The sequence below is a fragment of the Oncorhynchus kisutch genome, linkage group LG11 (assembly GCF_002021735.2).
Source record: "Oncorhynchus kisutch isolate 150728-3 linkage group LG11, Okis_V2, whole genome shotgun sequence".
Lineage (NCBI taxonomy): Eukaryota > Metazoa > Chordata > Actinopteri > Salmoniformes > Salmonidae > Oncorhynchus > Oncorhynchus kisutch.
Window position 1 is genome coordinate 75,095,121 of NC_034184.2, and position 20,640 is coordinate 75,115,760.

General features: G+C 46.2%; 1 protein-coding gene across 1 annotated transcript; it reads left to right on the top strand.

The window, feature by feature from the left end:
* Positions 1 to 5,222: 5,222 nt before the first annotated feature.
* LOC109899002 (pinopsin-like) lies at positions 5,223 to 19,402 on the top strand. The gene is made up of 5 exons (XM_020494038.2): positions 5,223 to 5,963; positions 12,665 to 12,853; positions 13,710 to 13,849; positions 16,729 to 16,962; positions 18,834 to 19,402. Exons 1-5 carry the CDS (start codon positions 5,597 to 5,599, stop codon positions 19,200 to 19,202), a joined length of 1,299 nt encoding a protein of 432 aa, XP_020349627.2. The 5' UTR covers positions 5,223 to 5,596; the 3' UTR covers positions 19,203 to 19,402.
* The last annotated feature ends 1,238 nt before the right edge of the window (positions 19,403 to 20,640 follow it).

The following is a 20,640-nucleotide window of genomic DNA, read 5'->3' on the forward strand; positions in this document are numbered from 1 at the left end:
TTAAGTTAATACTTTGTAGCGCCACCTTTTGCTGCGATTACAGCTGTAAGTCGCTTGGGGTATGTCTCTATCAGTTTTGCACATCGAGAGACTGAAATTTCTTCCCATTCCTCCTTGCAAAACAGCTCGAGCTCAGTGAGGTTGGATGGAGAGCATTTGTGAACAGCAGTTTTCAGTTCTTTCCACAGATTCTCGATTGGATTCAGGTCTGGACTTTGACTTGGCCATTCTAACACCTGGATATGTTTCCATTGTAGATTTTGCTTTATGTTTTGGATCATTGTCTTGTTGGAAGACAAATCTCCGTCCCAGTCTCAGGTCTTTTGCAGACTCCATCAGGTTTTCTTCCAGAATGGTCCTGTATTTGGCTCCATCCATCTTCCCATCAATTTTAACCATCTTCCCTGTCCCTGCTGAAGAAAAGCAGGCCCAAACCATGATGCTGCCACCACCATGTTTGACAGTGGGGATGGTGTGTTCAGGGTGATGAGCTGTGTTGCTTTTACGCCAAACATAACGTTTTGCATTGTTGCCAAAAAGTTCAATTTTGGTTTCATCTGACCAGAGCACCTTCTTCCACATGTTTGGTGTGTCTCCCAGGTGGCTTGTGGCAAACTTTAAACAACACTTTTTTATGGATATCTTTAAGAAATGGCTTTCTTCTTGCCACTCTTCCATAAAGGCCAGATTTGTGCAATATACGACTGATTGTTGTCCTATGGACAGAGTCTCCCACCTCAGCTGTAGATCTCTGCAGTTCATCCAGAGTGATCATGGGCCTCTTGGCTGCATCTCTGATCAGTCTTCTCCTTGTATGAGCTGAAAGTTTAGAGGGACGGCCAGGTCTTGGTAGATTTGCAGTGGTCTGATACTCCTTCCATTTCAATATTATTGCTTGCACAGTGATCCTTGGGATGTTTAAAGCTTGGGAAATATTTTTGTATCCAAATCCGGCTTTAAACTTCTTCACAACAGTATCTCGGACCTGCCTGGTGTGTTCCTTGTTCTTCATGATGCTCTCTGCGCTTTTAACGGACCTCTGAGACTATCACAGTGCAGGTGCATTTATACGGAGACTTGATTACACACAGGTGGATTGTATTTATCATCATTAGTCATTTAGGTCAACATTGGATCATTCAGAGATCCTCACTGAACTTCTGGAGAGAGTTTGTTGCACTGAAAGTAAAGGGGCTGAATAATTTTGCACGCCCAATTTTTCAGTTTTTGATTTGTTAAAAAAGTTTGAAATATCCAATAAATGTCGTTCCACTTCATGATTGTGTCCCACTTGTTGTTGATTCTTCACAAAAAATACAGTTTTATATCTTTATGTTTGAAGCCTGAAATGTGGCAAAAGGTCGCAAAGTTCAAGGGGGCCGAATACTTTCGCAAGGCACTGTATACTGCTGTACGTGTAAACTCATCCTGTGTATATACGTATATATTGCATTTGGATTCATGTTACTATTTGGGTTGTTAATTGGATTTCTTGTAAAAAAATCTATAATAATACCTTGATTGTTTGTGTACTTGTTTGACATTTTACTGCATTGTTAGGAGCTAGTAACGTAAGTATTTCGCTGCACCTGCTATATTATCTGCTAAACTGTTTAAACGACCAATAAACAGATTTTATTTGTTACGTTTCCCAGCAAGAAAACTAAAAATTGTCGCTCAAACAGGAGGAACTAACCAAGCATCACTGACAACAACCAAAACAAAGCAGGTGGGGGTTTTAGGGTTCTGAAAGACACTCATGGGGAGACCACTGAAAGTTGACCAACAACAACTGGGTCCTAAAAGACACCCACCCTGAGCGCCCACTAAATTTGCTAAACTTAAAGACGGGAAGCAAAACAGGGAAGATCAAATAAAGGATTGTTTTTCTAGAAATCAAGTAGGGAGAGCCAACTAAAGGTGTTAACAGTCCACGTCTCTCAAGACCACTGGAGCACACATGTCTCATGGCCATTTTAGGGATGTGGCAATCCTTTCAGAGTACAATATACATCCACCTTCTTTCTATTGAAAGGCGGTACAAGTCGTCTGTTCCGACCAAGATAAAACTCTGTGTGCAGGATGGCCTGACTAGAATCTGAGTGCTTCCAGATCTATCTCTTACTTTCCTTGTGCTCAAGCTCTAATTTCTGTCGTTACTATTTTGCCTTTAGTTCTACCAATCTCAGTCGCACATCAATGGGATGTTCTCAACCACCCGTAGGTACTTTCCAACATCCTCCCTCTCCGGGAGCATTTCCTCCTCCACCAAAGCAGTGTAAACGAAATATTTCACTACTGCTTTCAAATCAACATGTGCAACTTTGATATCATAATGATTTGCCTTCGTACATTTATATAGCATGTCCCATGTAGGGGTTTTCCACAAATGCTTCCAACTTAAAGTCCATGTTTTTGTTAGACTGTGTGTTTATGCAACCTTCAAAATGCTTCCACCAGTCTGATGACCCCTCAGGGTGGATGTCAGTCACCCTGAAGGAGGCACAGTGATGCGGAAACATTGGTGATTTACCCTATAAATGATTGGGAGTTTATATATAGGGTGTGTGACTGTCTTTATTTTTTATAGCTTATAGTTTTTTCCCCGCTAGTCAGCACCTCTACATCAAATCATTTTCTGGCAGAAACTCTACCACAGAAGTGGATTTTGAACACTCCAAATCTGGGCACAGCAGAGCTTCAGAGTAGGTGACTTATGGAGACTACTATACTCATGGGAAACAAGATCCCAAACGAGCCCCCATTTTGTTATGTTCCCCACCAAATTATCCCTCTCATCTCTCCAATTCTCACCTTTTTCTACTTGTCCCTTGTCAGTAGGGACAGTCCTCTGATGTTTCAGCTCTAAGTGTGTATTTGTGTGTGTGTGCGTGTGTGTGTGTGCGTGTGTATGTGTGTCAGTGTTTGTGATTGTGATTGTGATAGATGTGTGTAATGGTGTGTGTAAATGGATACTGATGTGTCTCTGAATTCAGGCCCTCACTCACTCACAGCTCAACCAGTCCCTTGACAAGGGTAGGAGAGAGGGGGAGAGAGAAAACAAGAAGATAATTACTTGACACATTGGAAAGAATTAAGCAAAAACAGAGCAAACTAGAATGGTACTTGCCCCTCAACAGAGAGTACACTGTGGCAGAATACCTGACCACAGTGAGTGATTGACCCAAAATTAAGGAAATCGTTGACTATATCTAGCCTTGCTATTGAGAAAGGTAGCCAGACCTGGCTCTTAAGAGAAGACAGGCTATGTGCTCACTGCCCACAAAATGAGGTGGAAACTGAGCTGCACTTCCTAACCTCCTGCCCAATGTAGGACCATATTAGAGACACATACAGTGCATTCAGAAAATATTCAGACCCCTTGACTTTTTCTTTTGTTACGTTTTTATTTCATTATCACATTCACATAAGTATTCAGACCCTTTACTCAGTACTTTGTTGAAGCGCCTTGTTGAAGCACCAGCCTCCAGTCTTCTTGGGTATGACACTAGAATCTTGGCACACCTGTATTTGGGGAGTTTCTCCCATTCTTCTCTGCAGATCCTCTCATGCCTGATATGTCTTTCTCATTTTGGAACTTTTGTGAGTGTAATGTTTACTGTTAATTTTATTGTTTATTTCACTTTTGTTTATTATCTACTTCACTTGCTTTGGCAATGTTAACATATGTTTCCCATGCCAATAAAGCCCCTTAAATTGAAATGAAATTGAGAGAGAGAGGGAGGAGAGAGAGAGAGGGAGGATAGAGAGAGAGGGGGGGGGATAGAGAGAGCGAGATACTCTTAACAATAAATGCAGGTCCTTCACCAGCCTGTGTCTCTCTCTCTATCCTCCCTCTCTCTCCCTCCCCTCTCTCTATCCTCCCTCTCTCTCTCTCCCTTCCCCTCTCCCTCCCTTCTCTCTCTATCTTCCCTCTTTCTCTCTCCATGTATTTCCACAGTGCTGTATTAGCAGGACAGCTAAAGGACAATGTTACCAGAGAGACACAAACATAACAGCTGGTGATATTTTTATATTTCTCCTTCTCTGTCACTTTGTCTCCTCCCTCTCTCTTTCTCTCTTTTATTTGATCTTTCTTTTTAAAAATCTCTGACCCTGAGTTCCGGGTAGACAACAGTCTAGAAAACGTGTGTGTGTGTGTGTGTGTGTGTGTGTGTGTGTGTGTGTGTGTGTGTGTGTGTGTGTGTGTGTGTGTGTGTGTGTGTGTGTGTGTTAGTGTGTGTGTGTGTGTGTGTGTGTGTGTGTGTGTGTGTGTGTGTGTGTGTGTGTGTGTGTGTGTGTGTGTGTGTGTGTGAGCGTCCGTATGCATGAGCTAAAGGGTATTAGCTTTGGGAGCTAACACAAGTCTTCAAAATAACAACTCACTCTGCCCTGATAAATGTGTGTGTGTGCTTTTCTGTATGTCCAGCCCAATAGCATTGATTTCCCAGTGCTCTGACAGTGAATTACATAGGCTGACCTAACCCAATCAGAATAATCTCTCTAGCTACTGCTTTTCTATTGCCCCTGAATTTGTTTTCCCTTATAATAATAACTAGAGGAAGTCGGATCAGAAATCACTGTTTCAGAGAATCAAAAATCTGGCTTTGATACATCCATCAAACGTCCTGCCTGAAGGGTGCTGTCCAATGTGCTGAAATGTGTAGGCTACATCACATCGACCAAGTATCTGTCGTCTATGTAGGTACAGTATGTTTGCTTTGAAGAACAACAGGTTGGTGGGAACCCCAATTCATTAGAGAGGAGAATGAATATGGCAGGTCTGGAGAGAAGCATTTTCAGTTTCCTGTTTTATTGAAAGGATATATCAACAACAAACACCAGTTTTATGAATATCATTTTCTCTCTTATTAGCGTTGGGCCAGTAACTAAGGTCACTGGTTCGAATACCTGAGCCGACAAGGTGGAAAATCTGTCGATGTGCCCTTAAGCAAGACACAACCCTAATTTGCTCCAGGGGCGCCATACTACTCAACTAATATGGCTGACCCTGTAAAATAGCATATTACGCTGCACCTATTCGGTGAATGTGACAATGAAACATCATTATTATTTATATTATTATGAAATGACCACTTATGCTGCCATGTGCGCCCTTCCCAACCAATCCTTTCCCTTACACTCTCTTGCATCAGGATATGTAACGTCACACCTTTAAAAGCGCGAGAAGACTCCCGGTGGCGGGCAGAGCAAGATGACCTCCGAGTACACACGGTGGACCACGGGGAGGGAAACACACATATCCTTCACTGAGAGTTAACTGAACTTTACGCAGCCAGTCGGTGAGAGGGGCGCAGGAGAGGACTTCCGTTTCTACCCAGTGGAATTCGGAGTTGCTTCACCTGATGAAGGGATGTTGTTTTCAGCTAACAGTGAACGAACATTCACTTTTTTAGTGGTGTCCTTTTTCTCTCCAGCCCATGAGCAGAGTTGGATGTGAGTAAACACTACAATGTTTCACGCGGCTGTTTGTGCTCCTCTCGTGATGGGCTGACAGAGACAGAGAGACCGAACCAAATGGATTATCTTTCATCCAAACTCCACCGGCCACCTGTAGAGTAACTAACGGGCCGGTATGATAGTGTCTAACGTTAGTCTGAGCTGCGGCGTGAGCTGCCCATGGGAAGTCAGTGACGGTAAAACGGTGGTCACGCAGGGAGGAGGCTCAGGTTCTCTGAGTCCTACGGGACATCTCGTGGTGGCAGTGTGTCTGGGGTTCATAGGTACATTCGGTTTCCTCAACAACCTCCTGGTGTTAACGTTATTCTGCCGGTACCATACGCTGCGCTCGCCCATCAACGTCCTGCTGTTGAGTGTGTGTGTTTCGGACCTGCTGGTCTGCGTGCTCGGGACACCGTTCAGCTTCGCTGCTGCCACGCAGGGCAGGTGGCTGATCGGTAGGGCGGGATGCGTCTGGTATGGCTTCATCAACTCCTGTTTGGGTGAGTAGCCTAGTGTGGGTGTGTGTGTCATATTTATCGACTAAACTTAGCCTACCACAACCCCAAACCCTAACCTTAACCAATTGAAATAATTTCCTTTTGCCAACAAACGCAGCTCAGCTGAAAGTATTCACTAAATGTGTTTGATATCATTTTGCAAACAATGTAATTCAATGGAGTTAATAAAGCCGCATACAAATGTGGTCTTTTTTTTCTCTTTCCTGAGTAAGGCAGCTTCAAAATGCAGGTGTTTCAGCGTAGCTCAGTGCTTTCTGTGGTGGTGGTGGGGTGGGAAATACGGGTGTGTAGGGGTTGGTAATGTTCTCTAGTTGCGCTGTGATTGGCTCACTGTTCTGTCACTCTTGGGGACACTAAGTCACTGCCAAATGTAAGGGTAGAGCTCGCAAATTCAAGCCTCATGGGTGCTGCCATAGAGTTACATTAGAAGTGCCCATCCAAGAAAGCTCAAGGTTATTGGCCACAGTTGAAAATAACGTCAAACCACGTTATATGTACAGTAGCTTTGATTGGACTGATCATGTCAACATCATACTTTCAAAATCTTAGTTTGTTAGCTAGCAGTCATCATCATGAATCAAGTCGACAATCTACTAGCAAATCATTTTTAATCCTTGTCATATGAAGAGAAATAATGAAGAGAAATTGTAGATAAAATGTACCTGTGCTCATCGGCCATTGGACATAAACATTTAAAAACAAGATGGAAATCGCAAATTCAACAATGAGTGGTTTGGAAGGAATCAGTGGCTAACTGCAAGCGTTGCAAAGCAATCACTAGCCTACTATTCAGTGGAGTGGTCCTGAGTCTGGGTTTAAGGGTCTCTTTTCCAAGTTTAAAATGATAAACATTCAACATTGGCCATGCTGTCAATCCAACATGACTTCTGCCGCGCTCAAAATAATTGGAAACTCAGGACCTGAAAATCTGACTTCAGTAAGTTCAAGACAACTGGGAACTCAGAATTTTTTTTGAAAGGTCATCCAACGCAGAATCGCACGTTGGGAACTAGGCCTCTCTTTAGAGCTTGACCTGAAGATCACTGATGTCACCATGATTCGACCTTGTTTTTTTACGAGTTCCCAGTTGTTTTGAATACACCATAAATCCAGAGAATGCCAGAATTTTATAACAAAGTTTGATGACACAATTTGTCCACGAAAGACCGTCACACCACCTTCCTGTTCAAGTGAGAACAGCACAACAAGGTGAGTCCAGGAATGTCTTGTATACTGCTGCAAAATAATGTAATATGCCGGGGAGATATGTACACTGTAGCTAAGAAATTAATACTAAGTGTATGTTATGTTGTGGGCTCCCGAGTGGCGCAGTGGTCTGAGGCATTGCATCTCAGTGCTTGAGCCGTCACTACAGACACCCTGGTTCGAATCCAGGCTGTTTCACAACCAGCTGTGATTGGGAGTGTAACGGTTTTCTTCTGGTGAAAGAGAGGCGGACCAAAATGCAGCATGGTGGTTATTCATGTTTAATTATTAAAGACACTATACATGAATAAACTAACAAAAACAATAAACGTGCAAAAACCTAAACAGCCCTATCTGGTGCAAACACAGAGACAGGAACAATCACCCACAAACTCACAGTGAAACCCAGGCTACCTAAATATGGTTCCCAATCAGAGACAGTGACTAACACCTGCCTCTGATTGAGAACCATATCAGGCCAGACATAGAAAACAAAATCAAATCAAATTTATTTATATAGCCCTTCGTACATCAGCTGATATCTCAAAGTGCTGTACAGAAACCCAGCCTAAAACCCCAAACAGCAAGCAATGCAGGTGTAGAAGCACGGTGGCTAGGAAAAACTCCCTAGAAAGGCCAATACCTAGGAAGAAACCTAGAGAGGAACCAGGCTATGTGGGGTGGCCAGTCCTCTTCTGGCTGTGCCGGGTGGAGATTATAACAGAACATGGCCAAGATGTTCAAATGTTCATAAATGACCAGCATGGTCGAATAATAATAAGGCAGAACAGTTGAAACTGGAGCAGCAGCACAGACAGGTGGAAGTTGAAACTGGAGCAGCAGCATGGCCAGGTGGACTGGGGACAGCAAGGAGTCATCATGTCAGGTAGTCCTGGGGCATGGTCCTAGGGCTCAGGTCAGTTGAAACTGGAACAGCAGCATGGCCAGGTGGACTGGGGACAGCAAGGAGTCATCATGTCAGGTAGTCCTGGGGCATGGTCCTAGGGCTCAGGTCCTCCGAGAGAGAGAAAGAGAGAAGGAGAGAATTAGAGAACGCACACTTAGATTCACACAGGACACCGAATAGGACAGGAGAAGTACTCCAGATATAACAAACTGACCCCAGCCCCCCGACACATAAACTACTGCAGCATAAATACTGGAGGCTGAGACAGGAGGGGTCAGGAGACACTGTGGCCCCATCCGAGGACACCCCCGGACAGGGCCAAACAGGAAGGATATAACCCCACCCACTTTGCCAAAGCACAGCCCCCACACCACTAGATGGATATCTTCAACCACCAACTTACCATCCTGAGACAAGGCTGAGTATAGCCCACAAAGATCTCCGCCACGGCACAACCCAAGGGGGGGGCGCCAACCCAGACAGGATGACCACAACAGTGAATCAACCCACTCAGGTGACGAACCCCCTCCAGGGACGGCATGAGAGAGCCCCAGCAAGCCAGTGACTCAGCCCCTGTAATAGGGTTAGAGGCAGAGAATCCCAGTGGAAAGAGGGGAACCGGCCAGGCAGAGACAGCAAGGGCGGTTCGTTGCTCCAGAGCCTTTCCGTTCACCTTCCCACTCCTGGGCCAGACTACACTCAATCATATGACCCACTGAAGAGATGAGTCTTCAGTAAAGACTTAAAGGTTGAGACCGAGTTTGCGTCTCTGACATGGGTAGGAAAACAAGACAAACAAGACATCCAACATAGAATTCCCACCCAGCTCACGTCCTGACCAACACTAAAACAAGGAAAACACATACGAACGATGGTCAGAACAAGGTGCGGACTCCGAACGCACAACCTAAACATATAGGGTTGGGTCTGGGTGGGCATCTGTCCGCGGTGGCGGCTCTGGCGCTGGACGTAAACCCCACTCCATAATTGTCTTAGTCCACCTCCTTAGCGTCCCTTGAGTGGCCCTCGCCGCTAACCTTGGCCTAGGAAACCAAACAACGGGCCCCACTGGACTGAGGGGCAGCTCCGGACTGAGGTAGCTCAGGACTGAGGGGTAGCTCAGGACTGAGGGGTAGCTCGGGACTGAGGGGTAGCTCGGGACTGAGGGGAAGCTCGGGACTGAGGGGAAGCTCGGGACTGAGGGGAAGCTCCGGCAGGTTGATGGATCTAGCAGATCCTGGCTGGCTGGTGGTTCCGGCAGATCCTGGCTGACTGGCAGATCCTGGCTGAATGGCGGATCCTGGCTGACTGACGGCTCTGGCAGACCCTGGCTGACTGGCGGTTCCTGGCTGATTGGCGGATCATGGCTGACTGGCGGATCCTGGCTGACTGGCGGATCTAACTGATCCTGGCAGACTGGCGGATCCTGGCTGACTGGCGGTACTGGCGGTTCCTTGCAGACTGGCGGCTCCTGGCTGACTGGCGGCACTGGCGGCTCCTGGCTGACTGGCGGCACTGGCGGCTCCTGACTGACTGGCGGCACTGGCGGCTCCTGGCTGACTGGCGGCACTGGCGGCTCCTGGCTGACTGGCGGCACTTGCGGCGCTGGGCAGACTGGCGACTCTGATGGCGCTGGGCAGACTGGCGGCGCTGGGCAGACGGGAAGCTCCGACAACGCTGGAGAGATGGGTAGCTCAGATGGCGCTGGGCAGACGGGAAGCTCCGGCAACGCTGGAGAGGAAGGCTCTGGCAGTGCTGGACTAAGGAGCTCTGGCGCCTCTGAAATGAGGGGCTCTTGCGAACAGGCGGGAGACTCCGGCTGCGCTGGAGAGGAGGAAGGCTCCGGCAGCGCTGGACAGGCGGGACGCACTGTAGGCCTGATGCGTGGTGCTGGCACTGGTGGTACTGGGCCGAGGACACGCACAGGAAGCCTGGTGCGGGGAGCTGCCACCGGAGGGCTGGTGTGTGGAGGTGGCACTGGATGGACCGGACCGTGAAGGCGTACTGGAGATCTTGAGAGCAGGGCTGGCACTAACCGCCCTGGCTGGATCTTCACCCTAGCAGACTGGCGGCGCTGGGCAGACGGGAAGCTCCGACAACGCTGGAGAGATGGGTAGCTCAGATGGCGCTGGGCAGACGGGAAGCTCCGGCAACGCTGGAGAGGAAGGCTCTGGCAGTGCTGGACTAAGGAGCTCTGGCGCCTCTGAAATGAGGGGCTCTTGCGAACAGGCGGGAGACTCCGGCTGCGCTGGAGAGGAGGAAGGCTCCGGCAGCGCTGGACAGGCGGGACGCACTGTAGGCCTGATGCGTGGTGCTGGCACTGGTGGTACTGGGCCGAGGACACGCACAGGAAGCCTGGTGCGGGGAGCTGCCACCGGAGGGCTGGTGTGTGGAGGTGGCACTGGATGGACCGGACCGTGAAGGCGTACTGGAGATCTTGAGAGCAGGGCTGGCACTAACCGCCCTGGCTGGATCTTCACCCTAGCCCGGCAGATGTGGGAAGCTGGGATGTAGCGCACCGGGCTAAGCACTCGTACTGGGGACACCGTGCGAACCACCGCATAACACGGTGCCTGACCAGCACCACGCTCGCCACGGTTAGCACTGCTAGGAGCACTGTAGTGCTGAGATGGCACAGGACGTGCAAGGCTAGGGAGATGCACAGGAGGCGTGGTACGTGAGGCTGGCACAGTCTTCACCAGACCCCTAGCACGCACCTCAGGATGAGTATGGAGAGCTGACCCAGGTGCCATTAAATCCCTGACACGCTCCGTCAGGCGAATGTCGTGCCTCATGCACCAAACCAGCAACTCCCTCATATCTCTCTCCTCCAATTTCCCCATTAACTCCTTCACAGTCTCTGATTCGCTCACCTCCAACACCAGCTCTGGTTCTGAGCTCCTCCTTGGCTCCTCATGATAAACGGGGGGAGTTGGCTCAGGTCTGACTCCTGACTCTGCCACACTCCCCCTGTGCCCCCTCCCAAGAAATGTTTGGGGCTTCCGTGCCCCCTCCCAAGAAATGACTCTCGGGCTTCCGTCCGCGCCGCCTGCTTGCTTCGCCAACCTCATTCTCCTGTAACCTTCCGCGCACTGCTCCATCGAATCCCAGGCGGGCTCCGGCACTCTCCCTGGGTCGACCGCCCACCTGTCTATTTCCTCCCAAGTAGTATAGTCCATATTCTTGCCGTCCAAACCGTCCTCCCATGTCCATTCCTCTTTTCGCTGCTGTTGCCCGTTACCACGCCGCTTGGTCCTGTTGTGGTAGGTGATTCTGTAACGGTTTTCTTCAGGTGAAGTAGAGGCGGACCAAAACGCAGCGTGGTTATATTGATTCATGTTTAATAAAAAAAAGATAAACACAAACACTACAAAACAATAAACGTGAGAAAACTTAAACAGCCCTATCTGGTGCAAACACAGAGACAGGAACAATCACCCACAAACACACAGTGAAACCCAGGCTACCTAAATATGGTTCCCAATCAGAGACAATGACTAACACCTGCCTCTGATTGAGAACCATATCAGGCCAGACATAGAAATAGACAAACAAGACATCCAACATAGAATGCCCACCCAGCTCACATCCTGACCAACACTAAAACAAGGAAAACACATACGAACGATGGTCAGAACGTGACAGGGAGTCCCATAGGATGGCACACAATTGGCCTAGCGTTGTCCGGGTTTAGCCGGTATAGACCATCATTGTAAATAACAATTAGTTCTTAACTGACTTGCCTGGTTAAATAAAAATAAATAGTAAGTTGTTAGTAGCCAATGTTCCTCACCCTAATAATTTGGTCCCTTTCCCCCTCTTAATTTTGCCTACTGACTTGGTGGTGCACATGTAGCCTATAGCCTGTTTTAGAGAAATGTAATCATTGAATATTGTAAGAGCTTTCCCTGTCTGCTTATATTCCCCCTTTACTTATCCTACGGTTCTGACTTGGTGTACAGGGAGAACACTAAGAACGGCCCATGTTCTGAATTCTGTCGCTGCACATTTCAAAAGTGCTGAACAAGTAGTTATATTGATTACGTCCTAGCTCGTTCATTAATGTCTTAATCAAAATAATGGATGGCCTCTTATCCAGTCGTCATCCCCTTATGCCGTAGTTTGTACATCTCAAATTTCAGTAGAAACCACATTTGTTTAAGCAAGTCAGCCATGTTTTTTTAAAAGGCAGTAAATGAGGCTGAATTAACTGTTTCGCTGCCAAACAAGGCTCCGCTGATAGCCAGGTGTAGCAGTGGTAAGGTGTTGGGACTCTGCTGTTGGGACAGCTTTATGTAGGCCCTAACAGCTTGTGGGCAGTTAATGTATTGTTGTGTTGTGGCTTTTCTGGCATGCATCTACACATTTTTTGTTGTTGTTGCCCCACCAAGATTTACATGCTAAAATCACCACTGCCAGGTCTAATGTTTTAATGTTCAGCAGAGCTGCATCACAACTTTTGTCGGGATCCTGAGTAAGACAGTAGCCTAAAGTGATTAAACATACAAATAATTAATGTTGGGGTTTAAATCTCCCTCTTATTCTCCAGACACTTGTGCGTGTGTTCCAGGTATCGTGTCTCTGATCTCCCTGGCAGTGCTGTCCTATGAGCGTTGCTGTACCATGCTGTGTCGGATGCAGGCGGATGGTACTGACTTCGGTACAGCGGTGGCCGGAGTGTGTTTCTCCTGGGTCTACGCCCTGGCCTGGACACTGCCCCCGCTGCTGGGCTGGAGCAGCTATGGCCCCGAGGGACCAGGTGCGTGCGTGCGAGTGTGTGTGTGCATGTGTGCGTGTGTGTGTGTGTGTGTGTGTGTGTGTGAGTGAATGTGCAATAAGAAGTCTTCCATTCAAAGAAAATCTGTTGGCATATGGAACTACAGTATTTATTACCTAGTAACAGTATTCATAGTAAACGTATTCATAGTAACAGTAACAGTATTTATAGTTACAGTCTTCATAGTAACAGTATTCATAGTAGCAGTAACATTGTTCATAGTAAAAGTATTTATAGTTAAAGTATTCATAGTAACAGTAACAGTATTCATAGCAACAGTAACAGTATTCATAGCAACAGTATTCATAGTAACAGTAATAGTATTCAGAGTAACAGTATGCATAGTAACATAAACAGTATTCATAGTAACAGTATTCATAGTAACACAAACAGTATTCATAGTAACATAAACAGTATTCATAGTAACAGTAACAGTATTCATAGTAACAGTAGTCATAGTAAGAGTATTCATAGTAACATTAACAGTATTCATAGTAATATTAACAGTATTCATAGTAACAGTAACAATATTCATAGTAACAGAAACAGCATTCATAGTAACAGTACTCATAGTAACAGTAACAGCATTCATAGTAACAGTATTTACAGTAACAGTATTCATAGTAACAGTATTCATAGTAACCGTATTCATAGTAACAGTATTCATAGTAACAAAAACAGTATTCATAGTAACAGTACTCATAGTAACAGTAGCAGTATTCATAGTAACAGTATTTATAGTAACAGTATTCATAGTAACAGTATTCATAGTAACAGCAACCGTATTCATAGTAACAGTATTCATATTGACAGTGTGTATTGTTGTACTGTGTTCTAGGAACCACCTGTTCAGTGGACTGGAGGACCCAGACACCCAACAACATCTCCTACATCGTCTGTCTGTTCACCTTCTGTCTGTTACTGCCTTTCTCTGTCATAATGTACAGCTACGGCAAGCTGCTCAGCGCTATCAAACAGGTAACTAACCCCCGACCTCTGACCTATTCTAACCCTTCACTCAGTTTACAGTTTAGAGAGTTGAGTTTAGAGCTAAGTGCCTGGGGTTTATGTAACTGTAGCACCACCACCTGCTGAACATATACTCTCCATGTACGTGTCAAATCCTCACCCCACTACTATTTTGACACACACTTCTCTCCTTCTCTTCTCACCAAAAATGTTATTTCCCCATGCTTATAAAACAAGTTTAGAGCTTAGAGAGTTAAGAGATGTGACAGTTTAGTTGAAAAAAAACCATCTAGCCGTCTGAACATTTAGCTTGGATACCATCACCCACTGTGGACTTAATGATGATATTTCAGGTTCTGAATCACTACAGGCAGTACAGATGCTACTCAGTCCAGGACTTTTATTATCTTCATCACCACCACATGTAGTAATCACACAGACATCATCTTCCTTTACATTAGGAATGGAACTTGTGGTTCTGATATGGAGGACCAAAGCTGCCATAATTAGAATTAAATGAATAAATAAATACATGCACACGTAATTAGGTAAATAAATACATGGATGAATGATTGCACACATAAATAGATAAATACTCATTTTAAAAAATTATCCCACTTTAATTGTATTCATTTATATTATTTCTTTATTTCTTTATTTATGTATTTTTCCTCCAGTATGATGATAAAGGGGTGATCAAGCAAACGTATGTGGGTGGTATCTAACACACCACTGGTTGATCAATGCCATGGCGTGATGATCGATTACATTTGCCTGGGCTGCATTCAGTATGACAGAACGTGTTCAAAGTTTAAAGGCCATGTTTCACCTAGCTGCACAGCTATTTTCAGGTCTCTCCAGAGGTGTTCGATCGGGTTCAAGTCTGGGCTCTGGCTGGGCCACTCAAGGACATTCAGAGACTTGTCCAGAAGCCACTCCTGTGTTGTCTTGGCGGTGTGCTTAGGGTCGTTATCCTGTTGGAAGGTGAACCTTCGCCCAGTCTGACGTCCTGAGCACTCTGGAGCAGATTTTCATCAAGGATCTCTCTGTACTTTGCTCCGTTCATCTTTCCATCGATCCTGGCTAGTCTCCCAGTCCCTGCCACTGAAAACATCCCCACAGCATGATGTTGCCACCACCATGCTTCACCATAGGGATGGTGACAGGTTTCCTTCTGGAAGGTTTTCCCATCTCCACAGATGAAATCTAGAGCTCTGTCAGAGTGACCATTGGGTTCTTGGTCACCTTCCTGACCAAGGCCCTTCTCCCCCGATTGCTCAGTTTGACCGGGCGGCCAGCTCTAAGAAGAGTCTTGGTGGTTCTAAGCTTCTTCCGTTTAAGAATGATGGAGGCCATTGTGTTCTTGGGGACTTTCAATGCTGCAGACATTTTTTGGTACCCTTCCCCAGATCTGTGCCTCGACACAATCCTGTCTCGGATGCTCTATAAACAATTCCTTTGACCTTATGGCTTGGTTTTTGCTCTGACATGCACTGTCAACTGTACGACCTTATATAGACAGGTGTGTGCCTTTCTAAATCATGTCCAATCAATTGAATTTACCACAAGTGGACTCCAATCAAGTTGTAGAAACATCTCAAGGAACTCTAGACCCTTTGCTATAAGACTCAGAATAGAGCTCAGGGGCATCCTGTTTCCAGGTAAGACCCTTGCGTTCAGTACAACTGAAGGCCACAGTCCTCAGTCTGGCAGCTTGAAGATGTGGCACCATCCAGGCCCATGTCACAGCAAGCCTGATAGAGAGATGACAATAAATGCATTATCTACCTTTCATCACCAAAGCTGTGTTAGCATTTACTGCACATGTTGCTGAACAATTCAACCCTTTTGTTAGTGTCATTGATATATGGAAATTCACATAGAATATTTAGTTCTGTCTCTAGGGCATGGAACCCTGGTCCTGGAGTACTGCAGGCACTTCATGTTGAGTAACTGGGTGGTAGCCTGCTATTTATGGCTATTTAACAGTCTGATGGCCTTGAGATAGAAGCTGTTTTTCAGTCTCTCGGTCCCAGCTTTGATGCACCTGTACTGACCTCGCCTTCTGGATGGTAGCTGGGTGAAAAGGCCGTGGCTTGGGTGGTTGTTGTCCTTGATGATCTTTTTGTCCTTCCGGTGACATCGGGTGCTGTAGGTGTCCTGGAGGTCAGGCAGTGTGCCCCCAGTGATGCGTTTGGCAGACCCCACCCCCTTCTGGAGAGCCCTGCGCTTGCGGGCATTGGAGTTGCTGTACCAGGCAGTGCTACAGCCTGACAGGAGGCTCTCAATTGTGCATCTGTAATTGGATACCACGGATACCACGGAAAAGGGGGCAACAAAAAAAATAGTGTATCTGTTTGGACTTATTGTGGTCAATATGCAATATGCCAATTATTTGTAGTGTTCTGGCCCCCTGAGCATCTGCTTAATAAATAATTGGCCCATGGCTTAATCTAGTTGATGATCCCAAATCTCTATACAATAACCATCTCTAAATGATACTATCTTCTGCATGAATACCTGTGCAATCAATTTGAAACTGGCACTCAATATAAACAACATACACATGGAGTATCTGAAATATATTTCAACTGCAGAATAGCAGCAGTGCTATATAATACAGCTACAGATGTAACAGAGTAACTAAAGATCATTCATTGTCGTCGATCATCAACCCCAAAACTTACTTTCTTGGTTGAACCCACAATCTTCCTTAAGAAGAGTACAGGATGAAGAAAGTTGAGGATTCCTGGGGATTGAGGTTGTTAGGGAGACTTCTGAGGCTCATTAATGTATAGACTTTAACTAGCTTGTGTTTCTTTCTAAATTGAGAATGTGTTAACAAGCTAGTTAAAGTCTATGTGTGTGTGTGTGTGTCTTCCCTCCAGGTGAGCAATGTGAGCACGGCGGTAACCCGTCGTCGTGAGCAACGTGTGCTGGTGATGGTGGTAACCATGGTAACGTGTTACCTGTTGTGTTGGCTGCCGTACGGTGTAGCGGCCCTGCTGTCGACCTTTGGCCCTCGCAACCTTTTGACCCCTGAGGTCACCATAGTCCCCTCTCTGCTGGCCAAGACATCTACAGTCATCAACCCTGTTATATACATCTATATGAACAGACAGGTACACACACTCACACACACACACACCCTGAACTCCTGTGTGGCGTTGTCAGTCTTCAGTTCCTCCCAGCCGTATCCATGGTGACAGTTAGTTGAGAGGAGCTGAAGACTTAAAAGGCTGCGCGGACTGCCACAGAGAGCGTGTGTGTTGTCTGTAAAATAACCTGCAACCTGTGCCTGTGTTTTGAAAGCATCCCTGCGACCAAAGACAATGTGCCCTATCGCACGCACGCATTCAACATGCCCTATCGCACGCACCCATTCAACGTGCCCTATCGCACGCACCCATTCAACGTGCCCTATCGCACGCACCCATTCAACGTGCCCTATCGCACGCACCCATTCAACATGCCCTATCGCACGCACCCATTCAACGTGCCCTATCGCACGCACCCATTCAACGTGCCCTATCGCACGCACCCATTCACAACAATGTAGAGATGCAGATTGTTCGTCAGCAGATACTACATCCCAACACAACCACCACATAATGTTGTCTCAGTGTTGAGGTCGGATTTGTCCTGGGTAAAATGTAGTAGACTACAAGTATACGTGTGGAACTGAAAAGTATACCAAGTACACTATGTTCATTCAGGTGTTATGCACCCTGCTTGTATGTTGTGCGTGTTAGTTTATGTACTGTGTATGTGTCTTTGCGTGGCCGTGCATGTGTGTGTGGGGGGGGGGGGGGGGGGGGTTGAGAGAGCGAGAGAGGTGTGTGTGTGTGTGGGGGGTTGAGAGAGCGAGAGAGGTGTGGGTGTGTTCTTGGATGATACAATAATGCTAGATTGGATTTGATTTGAAAATTCTCCCGTCCCTTAATACTTAACATTAGCATAATATAATCATTTGCACCGATCCAAACACACTCTGTGATGTGCTCTGACTCTTTGATTTGACCCTCAGATCAGTTCTCAATGCAGCAATCAATGTGTGATTACTTTGTGTGCATTTCTGTGTTCATGCGATGTTGCTGTGCGTGTGTTTCTCTCTCCCCCTCTCTCCATCTCTCTATCTCTCTCTCTCCCTCTCTCTCCCTCAATCTCTTCCTCTCTCTCTCTCTCCATCTCTCCCTTTCTCCATCTCTCTCTCCGTCTCTCTCTCTCCGTCTCTATCTCTCTCTCTCTCTCTCTCTCTCTCTCTCTCTCTCTCTCTCTCTGTCTCTCTCTCTCTCTCTCTCTCTCTCTCACCCTCTCACTCCATGTTTCCCCCCCTCTCTCTCTCTCTCACCCTCTCACTCCATGTCTCCCTCTCTCTCTCTCTCTCTCCCTCTCTCTTTTTCTCAGTATAGTGTTGCACAATGAAATCTCCAATGAAAACTAATATAGACAGAGAGTGTGGCAGTGATGATATGAGCAGCATATGACAGGCCCTGACTTATGGGACCCAATCATATTACATTTGACTGATGGCCCTTTGAGATCTAGAATAATCTGACCAGACAACAACATACACAGTTCTTATGACAGGTTGGCACAGTCAGAATAGGACTGGCCACCCCTCATAGCCTGATTCCTCTCTAGGTTTCTTCCTATGTTTTGGACTTTCTAGGAAGTTTTTCTAGCCAGCGTGCTTCTACACCTGCATTGCTTGCTGTTTGGGGTTTTAGGCTGGGTTTCTGTAGCACTTTGAGATATCAGCTGATGTAAGAAGGGCTTTATAAATACATTTGATTTGATTTGATTTGATAAAGGCTGAATAATTGCAGATAAAGATGTGAAGACTGTTTAGTGGCTGAAACACAGCTGACTGCATTGATGCGGTGTGTGTGTGTGTGTGTGTGTGTGTGTGTGTGTGTGTGTGTGTGTGTGTGTGTGTGTGTGTGTGTGTGTGTGTGTGTGTGTGTGTGTGTGTGTGTGTGTGTGTGTGTAGTTCTACAGGTGTTTCAAGGCTTTGCTAAGATGTTCTACTCCTGACCGAAGCTCCAGTTTGAAGGCGTCGTCACCGGCGACCAAAACTCTCGGGACCGTTCGCAATGGAAACGGACACGGCGTGCCGGTTGTTTTGGCGTCAGTAGGCCCTCCCACTCCGACTGACTCTGCCAACAGTTCCTTAGTGGTAGCGGATAACCTGCCACTGTCACCTCCCAAAATCCCTCCCCGGGTCCAAACCACACCCCCTCTCCAAATCACTCCCCCGGTCCAAACCACGCCCCCTCTCCAAATCACTCCCCCTGTCCAAAACACGCCCACTGCCACTCCCAAACCAAGACTGACCCTCGTAGCTCACTACAATGGATAGAGAGAGAAAGGCTTTGTGTTCCCAAGACATGATGTACGTTAGGAGTAAGAAGGAGATATGTCATGGTAAGATGGAGGTCTCTCTGAGTAGTAGTCATTTGAAGCTGTGCAGTAGGTGGTTTTGTTCTTATCAATGTGAATGATCAGAAGTCTGACAGATCTGTGGTGAGGATAAAGTCCCTAGGAGTCACACACACACACACACACACACTGGCACGTATATACACAGTAACCAGTGGAATTATTTGTAAATGAATTGTTGATTAGATCAATGATGGTGAATTTTTTTATTTTGAGCACAAAATGATTTCTCTGATGGCTCAGGTCAGGAACATTGTTCCAGGGTAAGCTGATCCTAGATCTGTGGCGATGAGCAACTTCAACCTGAAGTAGTCTCTCTAGACAGACGGGTTGCCTCCCACAATGTACAGTGCCTTGCGAAAGTATTCGGCCCCCTTGAACTTTGCGACCTTTTGCCACATTTCAGGCTTCAAACATAAAGTTATAAAACTGTATTTTTTTGTGAAGAATCAACAACAAGTGGGACACAATCATGAAGTGGAACAACATTTATTGGATATTTCAAACTTTTTTAACAAATCAAAAACTGAAAAATTGGGCGTGCAAAATTATTCAGCCCCTTTACTTTCAGTGCAGCAAACTCTCTCCAGAAGTTCAGTGAGGATCTCTGAATGATCCAATGTTGACCTAAATGACTAATGATGATAAATACAATCCACCTGTGTGTAATCAAGTCTCCGTATAAATGCACCTGCACTGTGATAGTCTCAGAGGCCCGTTAAAAGCGCAGAGAGCATCATGAAGAACAAGGAACACACCAGGCAGGTCCGAGATACTGTTGTGAAGAAGTTTAAAGCCGGATTTGGATACAAAAAGATTTCCCAAGCTTTAAACATCCCAAGGAGCACTGTGCAAGCGATAATATTGAAATGGAAGGAGTATCAGACCACTGCAAATCTACCAAGACCTGGCCGTCCCTCTAAACTTTCAGCTCATACAAGGAGAAGACTGATCAGAGATGCAGCCAAGAGGCCCATGATCACTCTGGATGAACTGCAGAGATCTACAGCTGAGGTAGGAGACTCTGTCCATAGGACAACAATCAGTCGTATATTGCACAAATCTGGCCTTTATGGAAGAGTGGCAAGAAGAAAGCCATTTCTTAAAGATATCCATAAAAAGTGTCGTTTAAAGTTTGCCACAAGCCACCTGGGAGACACACCAAACATGTGGAAGAAGGTGCTCTAGTCAGATGAAATCAAAATGGAACTTTTTGGCAACAATGCAAAACGTTATGTTTGGCGTAAAAGCAACACAGCTCATCACCCTGAACACACTATCCCCACTGTCAAACATGGTGGTGGCAGCATCATGGTTTGGGCTTTTCTTCAGCAGGGACAGGGAAGATGGTTAAAATT

Bases quoted from the DNA above. Each gene is read 5' to 3' on its own strand.
- LOC109899002 (XM_020494038.2), top strand. From the start codon at position 5,597: ATGATAGTGTCTAACGTTAGTCTGAGCTGCGGCGTGAGCTGCCCATGG. The intron at 12,854-13,709 runs GTGCGTGCGTGC...ACTGTGTTCTAG, and splicing joins CTATGGCCCCGAGGGACCAG to GAACCACCTGTTCAGTGGAC. The intron at 16,963-18,833 runs GTACACACACTC...GTGTGTGTGTAG, and splicing joins ACATCTATATGAACAGACAG to TTCTACAGGTGTTTCAAGGC.